Source organism: Triticum urartu, chromosome 4 (genome assembly GCF_003073215.2).
Source record: "Triticum urartu cultivar G1812 chromosome 4, Tu2.1, whole genome shotgun sequence".
NCBI classification, from domain to species: Eukaryota; Viridiplantae; Streptophyta; class Magnoliopsida; order Poales; family Poaceae; genus Triticum; species Triticum urartu.
Window position 1 is genome coordinate 9,440,407 of NC_053025.1, and position 12,926 is coordinate 9,453,332.

At 42.8% G+C, this 12,926-nt stretch overlaps 1 protein-coding gene across 1 annotated transcript; it reads right to left on the reverse strand.

The window, feature by feature from the left end:
- Positions 1-206: 206 nt before the first annotated feature.
- Positions 207-4,245, reverse strand: LOC125550227 (tubulin beta-8 chain). Its single transcript, XM_048713174.1, has 3 exons — positions 3,741-4,245; positions 1,233-1,502; positions 207-1,149 (listed from the first exon to the last, which is right to left on the reverse strand). Exons 1-3 carry the CDS (start codon positions 4,132-4,134, stop codon positions 476-478), a joined length of 1,338 nt encoding a protein of 445 aa, XP_048569131.1. The 5' UTR covers positions 4,135-4,245; the 3' UTR covers positions 207-475.
- Positions 4,246-12,926: the final 8,681 nt, after the last annotated feature.

Below are 12,926 nucleotides of genomic sequence, written 5' to 3' on the forward strand. Positions count from 1 at the left end.
AGAGCAAACATAACAGGAATGCGACGGAAGTCCATGGAGCACCCTCCGTTACCTTGTCCCAATCCCTGAGGCATGAGAACTGCATCGTATATATAGAGCTTATCTCAAAGCGATCTGAACTTGACGTCTTGCGCAAGATCCCAGGTGTTGCGCTGGTTTAAGTAGACATATTCCTAACATAGCAATATATGCTACAAGAGAAGACATGAGTAATCCCAAGTGCTCAATTAAGCAAACAGATTCCAAGTAACCTGAAGTAAAGATGACAACTGAAGGTTCGACGACGACGAATATATAAAGGTAGCACGAAACAAGCATACATACAAATACAGGCCAACACGACGACAAGATATTACGGTATAATACTACGTACTAACGACATGATGAAGAGTAGATATATGTATATATGGCTACTCAAACTCGATTGGCAGCACAAAACCAAGTACGCGAGGAATGGACGAATGCATGGAAGGGATCAGGCTTGGTCGGCGGCGGGCTCCTCCTCGTCGTCGTACTCCTCCTCGGCGGTGGCGTCCTGGTACTGCTGGTACTCGGCGACGAGGTCGTTCATGTTGCTCTCGGCCTCGGTGAACTCCATCTCGTCCATGCCCTCGCTGGTGTACCAGTGGAGGAAGGCCTTGCGGCGGAACATGGCGGTGAACTGCTCGCTGACCCTGCGGAACATCTCCTGGATGGAGGTGGAGTTGCCGACGAAGGTGGAGGACATGGCGAGGCCGACAGGGGGGATGTCGCAGACGCTGGACTTGACGTTGTTGGGGATCCACTCCACGAAGTAGGAGGAGTTCTTGTTCTGCACGTTCATCATCTGCTCATCCACCTCCTTTGTGCTCATCTTGCCCCTGAACATGGCGGACGCCGTGAGGTAGCGGCCATGGCGCGGGTCGGCCGCACACATCATGTTCTTGGCGTCCCACATCTGCTGTGTGAGCTCCGGCACCGTGAGGGCGCGGTACTGCTGCGAGCCCCTGGACGTGAGCGGCGCGAACCCCACCATGAAGAAGTGCAACCTGGGGAAGGGGATCAGGTTCACCGCCAGCTTCCGGAGGTCCGAGTTGAGCTGCCCCGGGAAGCGCAGGCAACACGTGACGCCGCTCATCGTCGCCGAGATCAGGTGGTTCAGGTCACCGACTGCATCATGCATTCATTCACCAGTTAAGCTCAGTTCTACATATCGTATCGTGCGCAAGGGATGGATGGATCATGGGGCTTACAGGAAGGGTTGGTGAGCTTGAGGGTGCGGAAGCAGATATCATAGAGGGCCTCGTTGTCGAGGACCATGCACTCGTCGGCGTTCTCGACGAGCTGGTGCACCGACAGCGTCGCGTTGTAGGGCTCAACCACCGTGTCCGACACCTTGGGCGACGGGAACACGGAGAAGGTGAGCATCATGCGGTCAGGGTACTCCTCCCGGATCTTGGAGATGAGCAGCGTGCCCATGCCCGAACCTGTGCCTCCGCCAAGAGAATGGCATACTTGGAAACCTGCCCACCGACCAATGATGGTTAGCAATTCATTTCAGGAGAGATCGCACTCACTGGACTGAAGAAATGATCTAGGGAATGTGTTCGGGTTTCCTAACCCGATCATGTGTCTCAGTTTCCCTGTCAAAAAAACTTGATAACAAGACAGACTAACTACTCCTATCCAATCAGGGGACTAATAATGAAATACATCTCCCCTGGTCCAACATCATGTGCCTAGTTGTACATTATTACTGAAAATCAGTATTTTTATTTATTCTGCTGCTATGATTATGAATTTATGATTAGGTTAGGTGTACTAAAATCCACAAATCTCATATCACATAAATCTGAACTTTAGCAATGCAAGTACACATAATTAACAAACTAATCAAGCAAGCAAAACCGCATCTACGGATCTAACCAACAACCATCCGTCCACTGGGTCTGGCAACAGCCTGTCTGGGTGTCCCATTCGCTGCAGCCAACACCGACAGTATGCCGTTCCTTGATACCGCCTTTCATGTGGTGTTAATTAGGTCATACAGCATTGTCGGTAATCACCCGCATGATATATACATGTAGTGCTACATTATTAGTGTTGTGATGATCGCATCACCCTTCACCAGCAAAAAGATGATGGCGACATGAGATGTGATGCGAACAAATTGTATGTATATTGGCATTGATGTAGTCGTATCTTGACCGAAAAATGCAAGTTCTTTGCCCCCTGAACTTGTCAGCACTATTTTTAAGTTCACATTTTTACAAACGAATAGTCGATGGCTAGGTGAATTTGCGACGCATGCTTCAAAATGGATTCAAAATTCAAATGCTGGGTCCTTCCCAGCCCTCAAGGGGACAAATGGCATGCAGACAACATAAGCAATGCTGCAGCTAAGGTCATGAAAGAAGATTTCAAATCTAGCATACTTTCAGAACCTTCACGACTGACATCCTTACTTAGCAACAGTTTTCTAGCAGTTGCTGGCTTGATTGATCATTGAACTGAAAAAATCAGCACTCAAGTTGAAGCCAGGTAAGCACCACATATATATATATATATATATATATATATATATATATATATATATATATAGTGTTACTATTCATCAATCAGGTTGCAGAATAAGTTATTCTTCACCCGAGGTAATCTTACGATCATTTCATAATTAAATTACATTTCGAATTCAAATAGTTACATTCCTATTAATTCACTACGTAAAATTTGACATAAGAAAATAAGACAAGAAAATTTGCAGTTTATGTGTATTTTAGACTATGTTTTTATGTTTGTAATTTTACATAACATAAAATATTTTTTACGGCGATTATATATTTTCTTACTGTCTCTTTTTGCGTCGGAAATAAGACAAAACTTACGGAACGTAAATTTACGATGCATTGATGGTACAATAGAGGGGGTGAAGAATAACTATGCCTCACCCAGGGTGACGAATAGCGCGACCCTATATGTGTGTGTGTGTGTGTGTGTGTGTGTGTGTGTGTGTTATACTCTTTAATTTCCCAGCCAACTTGATCCCAAAAGCATATAATTGCCATTGGAAGTCAAATCAGGCAATATAGGACGATAAGCTCATTATTTGAACAGATGAAATAATGCCGTGGCGTGTCAGTACTGAAATAATCAACAACTAAATCATGGGTAGAAATGGTACGGTCATCTAACCATGTCAAAAAATTAGGTTCACCAAATGGTAGAGATAAATCACGTGATCCGTCAACTGAACAATATGTTGGATCCGCAAATTATAGACCCCAACTGGGAGCACCGAATCACAATCATGTTGGATCGTCCCGGGCTGCTTGTAAATGCTGCCAAGTTGGCAGAGTTGTTTAGTGTTTAATTACCATGCAACATACTACTCTGGCACTCTGCTGGAAGACAGCAGAGTCTAATAAATGAGAATATAATTCTGTCCTTAATTAACCAGAGGAGAAGAACAAGCAACAGTATCAAACATTTTGGATCCCACGGTTCCGATTATTATACCAAAAACGATACCGTTCCACGCTAATAATCTGGTAAATTGTGGATCACATTCCCCATTATGATCCAGGCAATTTTACTAGTATATGAATATACGGTTACGATCGAAATGTTAACGATGCCAATTCTGTTTCAGAAACAGATCCAGGGAAATGCAGATAAAACTGAACAAAGAGAATGCGGGGGGGGGGGGGGGGGGGGGGGGAGGGGGGAGGGAGACGGTTGGGCAGGGGCGTTTGATCATATACCTTGGAGGCAGTCGGAGTTCTCGGCCTCCTTGCGGACGACGTCGAGGACGGAGTCGATGAGCTCGGCGCCCTCGGTGTAGTGGCCCTTGGCCCAGTTGTTGCCGGCGCCGGACTGGCCGTAGACGAAGTTGTCGGGGCGGAAGATGGCGCCGATGGGGCCGGAGCGGAGCGAGTCCATGGTGCCGGGCTCGAGGTCCATGAGGACGGCGCGGGGCACGTAGCGGTTGCCGCCGGCCTCGTTGAAGTAGACGTCCATGCGCTCGAGCTGCTCGGGGGCCGTGCCGGTGTACTGGCCGGTGGGGTCGACGCCGTGCTCGCCGCAGATCACCTCCCAGAACTTGGCGCCGATCTGGTTGCCGCATTGGCCGCCCTGGATGTGCAGGATCTCCCTCATCTTGCGTCGATCGGATTGCGTCGCGTCGCCGGGTGGCTGTTCTTGGGTTGGTTTGTGGAGCGGGGGGGGGCGAGGGAACGTGGGAGGGGGAGGGAGGGAGGGAGGGGGGCGACAAGGGAAGCGGGTGGGACGGACGGACGGGTCGTGGGCGCGTCTATATGCCGCGTTTCCAGGTAACCGACGTCCCGACCCCACCCACCCCTCCCTCCTGCGCTGCTCGCCACTTTCTGCAGTTATTACTACAGGTTGTATATATGGACCAACTGTTCCATTGCAGTTTCTCCTTTTCTTTTTGGCAAGTTATGCAGTTTTGATGACATGTTGGTTTGCTCATTTCCACTCCATTCGTATATTCGTTCACAAATACATGTTCTAACTCTTTTTGAAATCAGATGTGTGTGTGTATATATATAGACACATTTTAGCTTATGTATTCACTCATTTCAGTCCGTATGTGGTTCATCTTAAAATACCTAGAACATCTTATATTTGTGAACGGAGGGAGTAGTTTCGATCACAAAATAGTAGCATGGTACACAGTGGCGGAGACATGGGGGTGCCAGCCAGGGCCCCGCCCCCCGTGATTTAAGCCCGGAATGAGTAGTAACGGTGTTTTTTTTGCTAAAATGGTGTTTTCCATGGATTGGCCCTCCCTAACAAGGTTTAACAATACTTGGCCCCCTCCCCTAACATCAGTGATTTAAGCCCGGAATGAGTAGTAACGGTGATTTTTTTTTCTAAAATGGTGTTTTCCATGGATTGGCCCTCCCTAACAAGGTTTAACAATACTTGACCCCCCCCCTCCCCCTAACATCAGTGATTTAAGCCTGGAATGAGTAGTAACAGTGATTTGTTTTTTTTTTGCTAAAATGGTGTTTTCCATGGATTGGCCCTCCCTAACAAGGTTTAACAATACTTGACCCCCCCCCCCTTAACATCAGTGATTTAAGCCCGGAATGAGTAGTAACAGTGATTTTTTTGTGCTAAAATGGTGTTTTCCATGGATTGGCCCTCCCTAACAAGGTTTAACAATACTTGACCCCCCCCCCTCCTTGTCTGAATTTTCTGGCTCCGGCACCGATGGTACATGTACATGTATCACAATGTATCATATAATGTGTAAGAACTTGGTTTTTCTGTTGTCCAATGGAAAGGGGAACTGCCTAGTTATGTACGACAATGTGACTATAATACACACATGATTCCTGAGTGCACCTTTTAAACAGGTGCCAATAACTAACAAGAATAGAGAATTTGATACATACCTACATGTAAATTGACAGATGCAATGACAAGAACCACCTCGTGCCAAGCCCAAGGGGCAGCCTTGGTCCACTGGGTGGCAAACATGGTGTCGGAGTAGCTAGGAGCACCTCGGAGAGGGAGTGGCAACAATGTCAAGGAGGTATTGTTGCGACAGATGAGCGTGCAGTCGAAGGAGTTGTTGATAACGCTGAACCTGAGAGCGAGAGACACGGACGCGAGTGAGATGGGTAGCGCGGCAGTGATGCCCAACTATATAGCCAACCAAGCCCGTGAGGGTCAAGGTCCAAGGTGTGAGCCCATTATGCAGACTTCGGTAGGACCTGCAATGAAGTATTTATCCACCTTTAGTACCCAGACGTACATATTCCTACTTATAGGATCCAACTCGCATGTCTATAGTACCCAAACTATCACCTAGTCAATTGGGAGACAACATGTCCCCCTAAACAATGTGACTATAATGTGACTATAATACTTGGTGGGGTTTTTAACCTTGCGCTTATGAACATAGCCTTACTTGGTAAGTGGATATGGAAACTTGAGAATGAGGAAGGAATTTGGCAAGATCTTTTCAGGAATAAATACCTTAAAAAACAAACCATGTCACATGCATGTAAGAAACCTGGACAATCCAAATTTTGGAATGCCCTCATGGACACCAAAGATCTTTTATGTAGTTTATAGGAAAATTGTTCATAATGGGAAATCTACTAGGTTTTGGGAGGATCCATGGATGAAGGCCAAATCTTTGTTGTGTAATTTGATAGACATTATTCCGTTACTTTTTATCGTGATGTTCCTATAGATGAAGTGGTCTCGAGTGATTGCAAATGTATATAATTTAGGAGAACCATGCGTGGAGTTTTATTTGGAGCAGATGATCGCTCCCATAAACTCTTTTATTAGACTTCTCTCTATTTGATGGTAGATATACTTTCATTTGGATGCCTAATCCCAAAAAGTGTTTTACTGTCAAATCCATTTACCAACAAATGTATTCACATCCACCAGTATAGATGGGTGTCATTTCTTGTGAAAATTTAAGATTCCACCTAGAAATCGAGTTTTCTCATGGTTGATTTTGAAGAATGGCATATTAAACAAGGATCACCTGCTTCCTGGATCATCATGGTTGGTTCGATGAGAAGAAGTGTTTGTTTTGCATTCATGATAAATCTATTGATCACCTGCTTCCTGGATCATCAGTTTCTAGATTCATTTGGGGTGTTATTCAATGCGATTATGATTTTACCAGTGACTCCCTCAAACCATGATCAATGTTTAACTTTGATTCAAGGCTATCCTTTTGGTAAAAGGAAGATAATGGCAGTGGGGTGGTTACTGTCATTTGGGTAATCTGGAAAACAAGAAATGATGCTTCTTTTCAGAAGAAACAAATACCCGAATGATATTCGTACATCATTCATCTCATATGCCCTTATATTGATGATTGTGCCGGATTACAGAAGGAAAATGAGATGGTGGCTCTACAGCGGGCATCCAGAGGACTTGCGGAGGTGGGGGTTGTGGTGTTTGATCAAGCGAAGGGGTGGGCACCATTGGCGCAATGAATTGAAGGTGGTTAAAACACAAAATCTTGCGTTGTGGTGGCTCTTCTCAGTCTAATGATTAGGCTTCGGATGTAATGTCTGGCTTTCATTGATGTTGACATGTTTTAGATGTTTGTTGCATGGCATAACAATTTGTACACCGGAGTGTCATGCTTTTGTGTGATATGCGGAGCTTGTTTTGCATCTATGTGGAAGAGTTGCTTTCCCTTTTTAGTTTCTTTTAGACAATTGGATTTAGTTTGTAACATACGTGCTTGATGGTTTAGTTAATGAAATCAGGAGAAATCGCATTTATAAGAAAAATCATGTTTTTACATTTTCATCTTAAAATTTGAATCTATTGTATCCATTGAACCGAAAGTCCAAGTTAACTTTCATGTGCATATTCGTGTTCAATGCAACAAGCACTTTCGAATAAGATCAATTTTGAATACATTTAGACACCTTTTAAAAAAATTACCAAGTTTCAAATCTACAGATGAGTTGCGGATCAAACGGATCTTAGTGTCCATTATATTTCCCCTCACCCGCATATATACAGTAAGGAGGGTGGCTCCTTCGAAACGCGATGCAGATACTCTCACTTTGGACAATACCTTTATTCTCCGCAACTTGGACCAATACTTCCTCGTACAAAAAGAATGTAGTGCCGCAAAGGTAAAAGAAAACGAGGCTATATGATTCACACTGGCGGTCTTAGGCCTCCTTTGGTTCATAGGGTAGGAAAATCATATTAATAGAAAAAACATTAAAAAAATGAGATCACATGTATCTCAAATTCTATGAATAGAAATAGGAAAAGAGATGTCCTTTAATTCATATCATAGGATTTTTTTTTTCCATTGAGTCTAGGGCTCTAGGCTAATGTTTATTTTCCTATAAAATGTGAAGGATAGGAAGGATTTCTTCATAGAAATAGGATTCTATTCCTACAAACCAAAAGACTCTAATTTTTTTTCCTATACAAATCTTATCCTATACAATTCCTTCAAACCAATGGAGGCCTTAGTTTATTTCAAAAAAATGGCCTTGGTTCGGCCCCTTTGGCCTTTGCCGACCTCAAAAACAACATTGCTTGCCCGCATTACATGTAGCGGATGCATCATATATATTCCGCGTAGTCATCATCATTTTTGCATCATTCGGGCAGCATGGAGTGGTACGAGCAGCCAATGATTGTTGAGATACTCGTACAATTGAACATGCAGCACGGCACCAGCACATGCTTTGTCTGATCTAGAGTAACCAGATATGAAACAGCCTATTGTGATCCATCAATTATTTGCAAAATATTCGTATCAATGGTCGCAAGGAGGTCAGTAGTTATTTCACATGCACACAAAAAACGAGAGGAAGAAAACAAACACGGCCGTAGTAGGAGTAAGCACAAAACAGATAGTTTCAAATGAAGAACACACCCCGCAAAAAAATGAAAAACACAAAAAAGATAAGTTCAAATGAAAAACACAAAACAGATGGTCTATATCAGCGCAATGTTTCAGGCTCAGTCGATAAACGGTTCTTTAAGCAAGAAAGTCTTTGGGCGGCACACTGTGCCGGTCCACCGGACCAGGCCGGTCGAGCGCGAGCCCTACGATTGGACTGTGCGAAACTATCTGATGCGCTTTCTTTCGTTTCTCTTTTATCAATGCATGCGCACATGAAGGAGTCCCGCATTCACTGGCCGCCCGCGCTCACCGGCCATCTGAGCTCGCCCTCCGTCGTTCGTACTCGCCGGCCACCCATGCCAACCGCGCTCGGCCTCATCCGCTTGTGCTCGCCGTTCGAAGCACCAACGGTTGGGCTTTGCAACTTTGTTGTTGACCGGTCGCAGTTTCTCCCGCCGATTGGTCGCAGCAGCACCGAGCATCGTCCGCCGCTCCGCCACTGGCACCATTGTCGGCTCGCCCATCGGTTGAAGTTTTTTCTCTAATCGCTCGCAACTTTCGTCAACGCCAGTCGCAACTTTCGCCGTAATCCCGTAGCTTTTCGTGTGTCTCTGGTTGAAGCTTTTCTGTAGCCGGTTGTAGCTTTCTCTCACACCAGTTACAGCCTTTTGCTGTTGGCAGTGGTCGCCTCAAATTTTCGTCAACTCTGGTTGAAGCTTTTTGCAACGGTGGTTGTAGCATTGTTTGTCGTGGATTGCAAATTTTTGTTGTTGGCAGTCGCAAGCCCCAACTTTCATCAACTCTGGTTGAAGCTTTTTGTACCGCTTGGCATGAGTGGTTAGCTATCTCCAAAAAAAAGTCAACAACTGGTTGAAGCTTTTTGTATTCCAGCAAAATGACTCACTGGTTGTAGCTTAGAGCCCGAAAGAACCATTTTGATTTTTCACCTTTTCCCTTTTTGAGAATCTCAAAAAAGGAGATTTTTTTTTCCTTTTCGAGAAGCACATTTGTGCTTCACAAAAAATATCTGCAAAACTTTGAGGAAACCGGGCAAAAACTCAAAAAAAAAGGAAAAAAACTATCTAAATCCCGAAAATACGTATAGAAAAATAAACAAAACAAAATCCAGAGGGAGCGCCGAACACGTGACACGTGGCGGCGGCTCGCGGCGCACCACTTGACGCGCTCCCAGGCCACAAAAGTGACCACTGCATGAGCCCCGCAAGGGATAACTAGTAGTTAGTTGCTCTCTTCTTTTCTGAGAACGAAAATTCAGCCTCTTGATGTAACCTTGGGCCTACCTATTTGGCGGTATTGTAGAGCCGTGGACATACTCTGGATATGGGGAGCTCCTATCTGCCGCTCTCTGCGATAAACAACCGCCCCTTCACGCAAGATCTGCCCGACTAGGCTGGTCCATTGGCAACACGAGTGAGCGCCAGTATCAAGCGGGAGACCAGACGGAACAAAAAGGATTTCTAGCGAACCGAACCGGCAATATAGCAAATTGGTACCGCACCGAATGTTTTTCAAAAACCTAATGTACTTTTAGAGCGTGTGAACAACTTTAGATTTTTTTTTGTGAAATTGGGAATTCTAACGTTTTTTACAAACAGGAACAATTTTTTAAAAAATATATAAAAACATCTACAGGTTTTTAGAAGCACAATCATTTTTTGAAAAAATTCAAAAAGAAGAACAAATTTCAAAAAATTGTGCAAGTTCAAAAAACATGAACTTTTTTGAAATGACGAAGATATCTTGAGCATTTTTTTAATGAAAACATTTTTTAGTTATAAGATTTTATTTGAAATTCTAGATGTTATTTGGAAAACCAAACAACTTTTAAAATACAAAAAATGATTTTTTTTTTGTTTTATATTTGTGAACAGTTTTTGAAAACTCAAATACTTTTTGAAATTTGGTTTTTTGGAAATTTTTGAATAAAAAAAAGAATAGAAGAGAAAGAATAAAAAAACAAGTAAAGAAAACAGAGTAAAAACCCGGTTGTTCCCAACGGTACAGTATGTGTGCTACTCTTAAATTAGGCCGGGCCAAATAGGACCGCTCATGTGCGTTTTGGCGCCAATTTTACGTGGAGCACCTCAAATAGGAAAACGTGCGGTGCACCCGCCCTTTTAAGTGACGGAGCTAAGGGAGGACGAGCAGGATCAGGGCCCCTAATGATTGCTTCTTTCCCAAGTTATAGGTGTATGTCCGTTACAATTAGAGTTAGGATTAATTCCACCCCCCGCCCTCCCCAAGAGATGCGATCAAGTATTGAAGCAAGCCCACCAATGTAAAAATGGAAAGGGTTTGATCCGGTTTCAATGATGGCGCGTGACTCGCTACACATAGGGAAGCTTGTCGGTTCTGCAAAGGGCGGGGCGACAACGCGTAGCCAATGACCTAAGATATCTTGCCACACAGAAAAGTAAAATTGCTACATCGATCCTTCATTGTTTGTACCGTGTGATAATACTGATCCATATTATAATTTGGATCGCAACAATTTATCAATTTTGATGAAATTAGTGAGTGCACTGGTTTCTTGATTTAAGCCCACAAATTTCATACCCTAAATTAGATATGATGCACAAGTTCAACCACTCAGATTTAATTTGTCTAGTCATGAATACAACAAAACATATATTGATTTTATGGGATCGTTGCTCCAATCTCACAACGGTGTCCACATTAAACTTTCAAAAGTGTTCAAGATATTTGGCATGTCGGTTTTTTTTCTGTTTTGATTGTCAACTGTTCCCCCCCCCCAATACCCAAATTCTGGCTCCACCAATGACCCTTGTAGTGCTATTGGTGCACCAGACAACTAAAACGCCCTCAAGTGTTTGAAAAATGTGAAAATAATTTGGACTTACACAAAAAAATATCTACCACGCCAAAAAAATCATATTCAATTTAGACCTAGAACTCTAAAAACAAAAAAAGTCAAATCACATTATGAACAGTACCCATTTTATATTGGGCCATAAATTTGGCCCATTAACACAAACAATGCTAAATTGTTATTTTTGTTTCTCAAGTTCTAATGGAAACTTACTTTGATTTTTTGTGACATGATTGAAATATATCAATTGTGCGTGCTAAATTATTTGTAGATATTTTGAATATTTTTAGCATGACTTTTGAACATCCGGTGCACCGCTAGCACCACAAGATTGAATGCGCCGATATGTTCCAGACATACTATCATAGCAAGGATTTCCTAGGGGTGATATCTATGATGTCTCGAGTGCTCCTAGAGAAAATACCATGCTGAACATGGGTGCATATGTGCCCGAAATGCCAAAACAAATTATAAGAAGACAAATATTTTTTATTTCTTTTTTGCAAAAAATATCGTATGTGTATTATTCACATGTTAATTTTTCCAACGAAATGACTTCCATGTTGGAGACGAATAGAAACAAAATCAATAATGTATTAAACTTAGTAATCACATTTTTCAGTTGCAATTTTGCCTTTTTACCAACAAGTCCCCCAAGTATTTTGTTGTGAAACTTTATATGTGAGTAACAGACTATATGATGTTTTTGTACAAAAACTAGCAAGATGCCCGTGCATTGCACGGAACATCAAGATGCATTTTTTTTACAAATCATCTGTTGTGATTGACCCGTACAGGAGTAATCCAATTTGTAAAAACTAATGATATCTCAAGAATTTTATCGAAAAAATGGTATCTCGAGAATTTCATCGAAAAAATGACATCTCGAGAAAGATGAGAGATAAGTGAGGATGAGTGGGCCATGGTGATGACTGGTGGTCGGACTGGGCGAAGGCATGGGGAGGGACGGCGCCGGCAGCGGCCACCATGCCAGATTGTGGGAGATAAGGATGAATAAGGCAAGGCCTAATCTGTAAATGTGGAGAGAGGTGCGGGTTTTTGTGTAAAATTGTCATAGTTTGCTTTCTATCCGTCAGATATAGATCGGACGGTCTATATTAGAAGATGGCAGGCACACCATCATCACCAACTCGGTTTTTAATAAGAGTAGAGATATGAAACATTTCACTTTTGTAGAATTTTAAATTTATTTTCTGCTAAATTGGGTGCATGTGCACCCATATTCCAAATATCTGCCCTAGTGCTCCTAGTCCCCGCACTATGCGGTGCGACGCAAGCAAACACTCACCCCCACCCACTTCTTCCCAGCGGCGATGTAGTTGGCCTGCAAAAAGCCCTAGTGGCCAACAACTATAGCATAAACTGGCCAGGTTTTTCAGATCGGTTTTTTGGCAGGATTTTTCTTAAATTAAATATTTTCCTATTTTCAAAACCATGAGTTAAAAAAATGATTGTGAATTTAAAACATATTGGTCATTTTGAAAAAATCATGAATTTCAAAAATGTTCCCAAATTCAAATAATGTTTGCATATTTGGAAAACAAATAATGAATTAAATATTTGAAAATTTAAAAAGGTTTGTTGTTTGAGAAACGTCCATGAACTCAAAAAATAAAATTCCATAAAATAATTTTATTGATTAAAAAATCATGGGTTTTGAATATGTCCCTCAATTTGGAAAATATTTTTGAATTC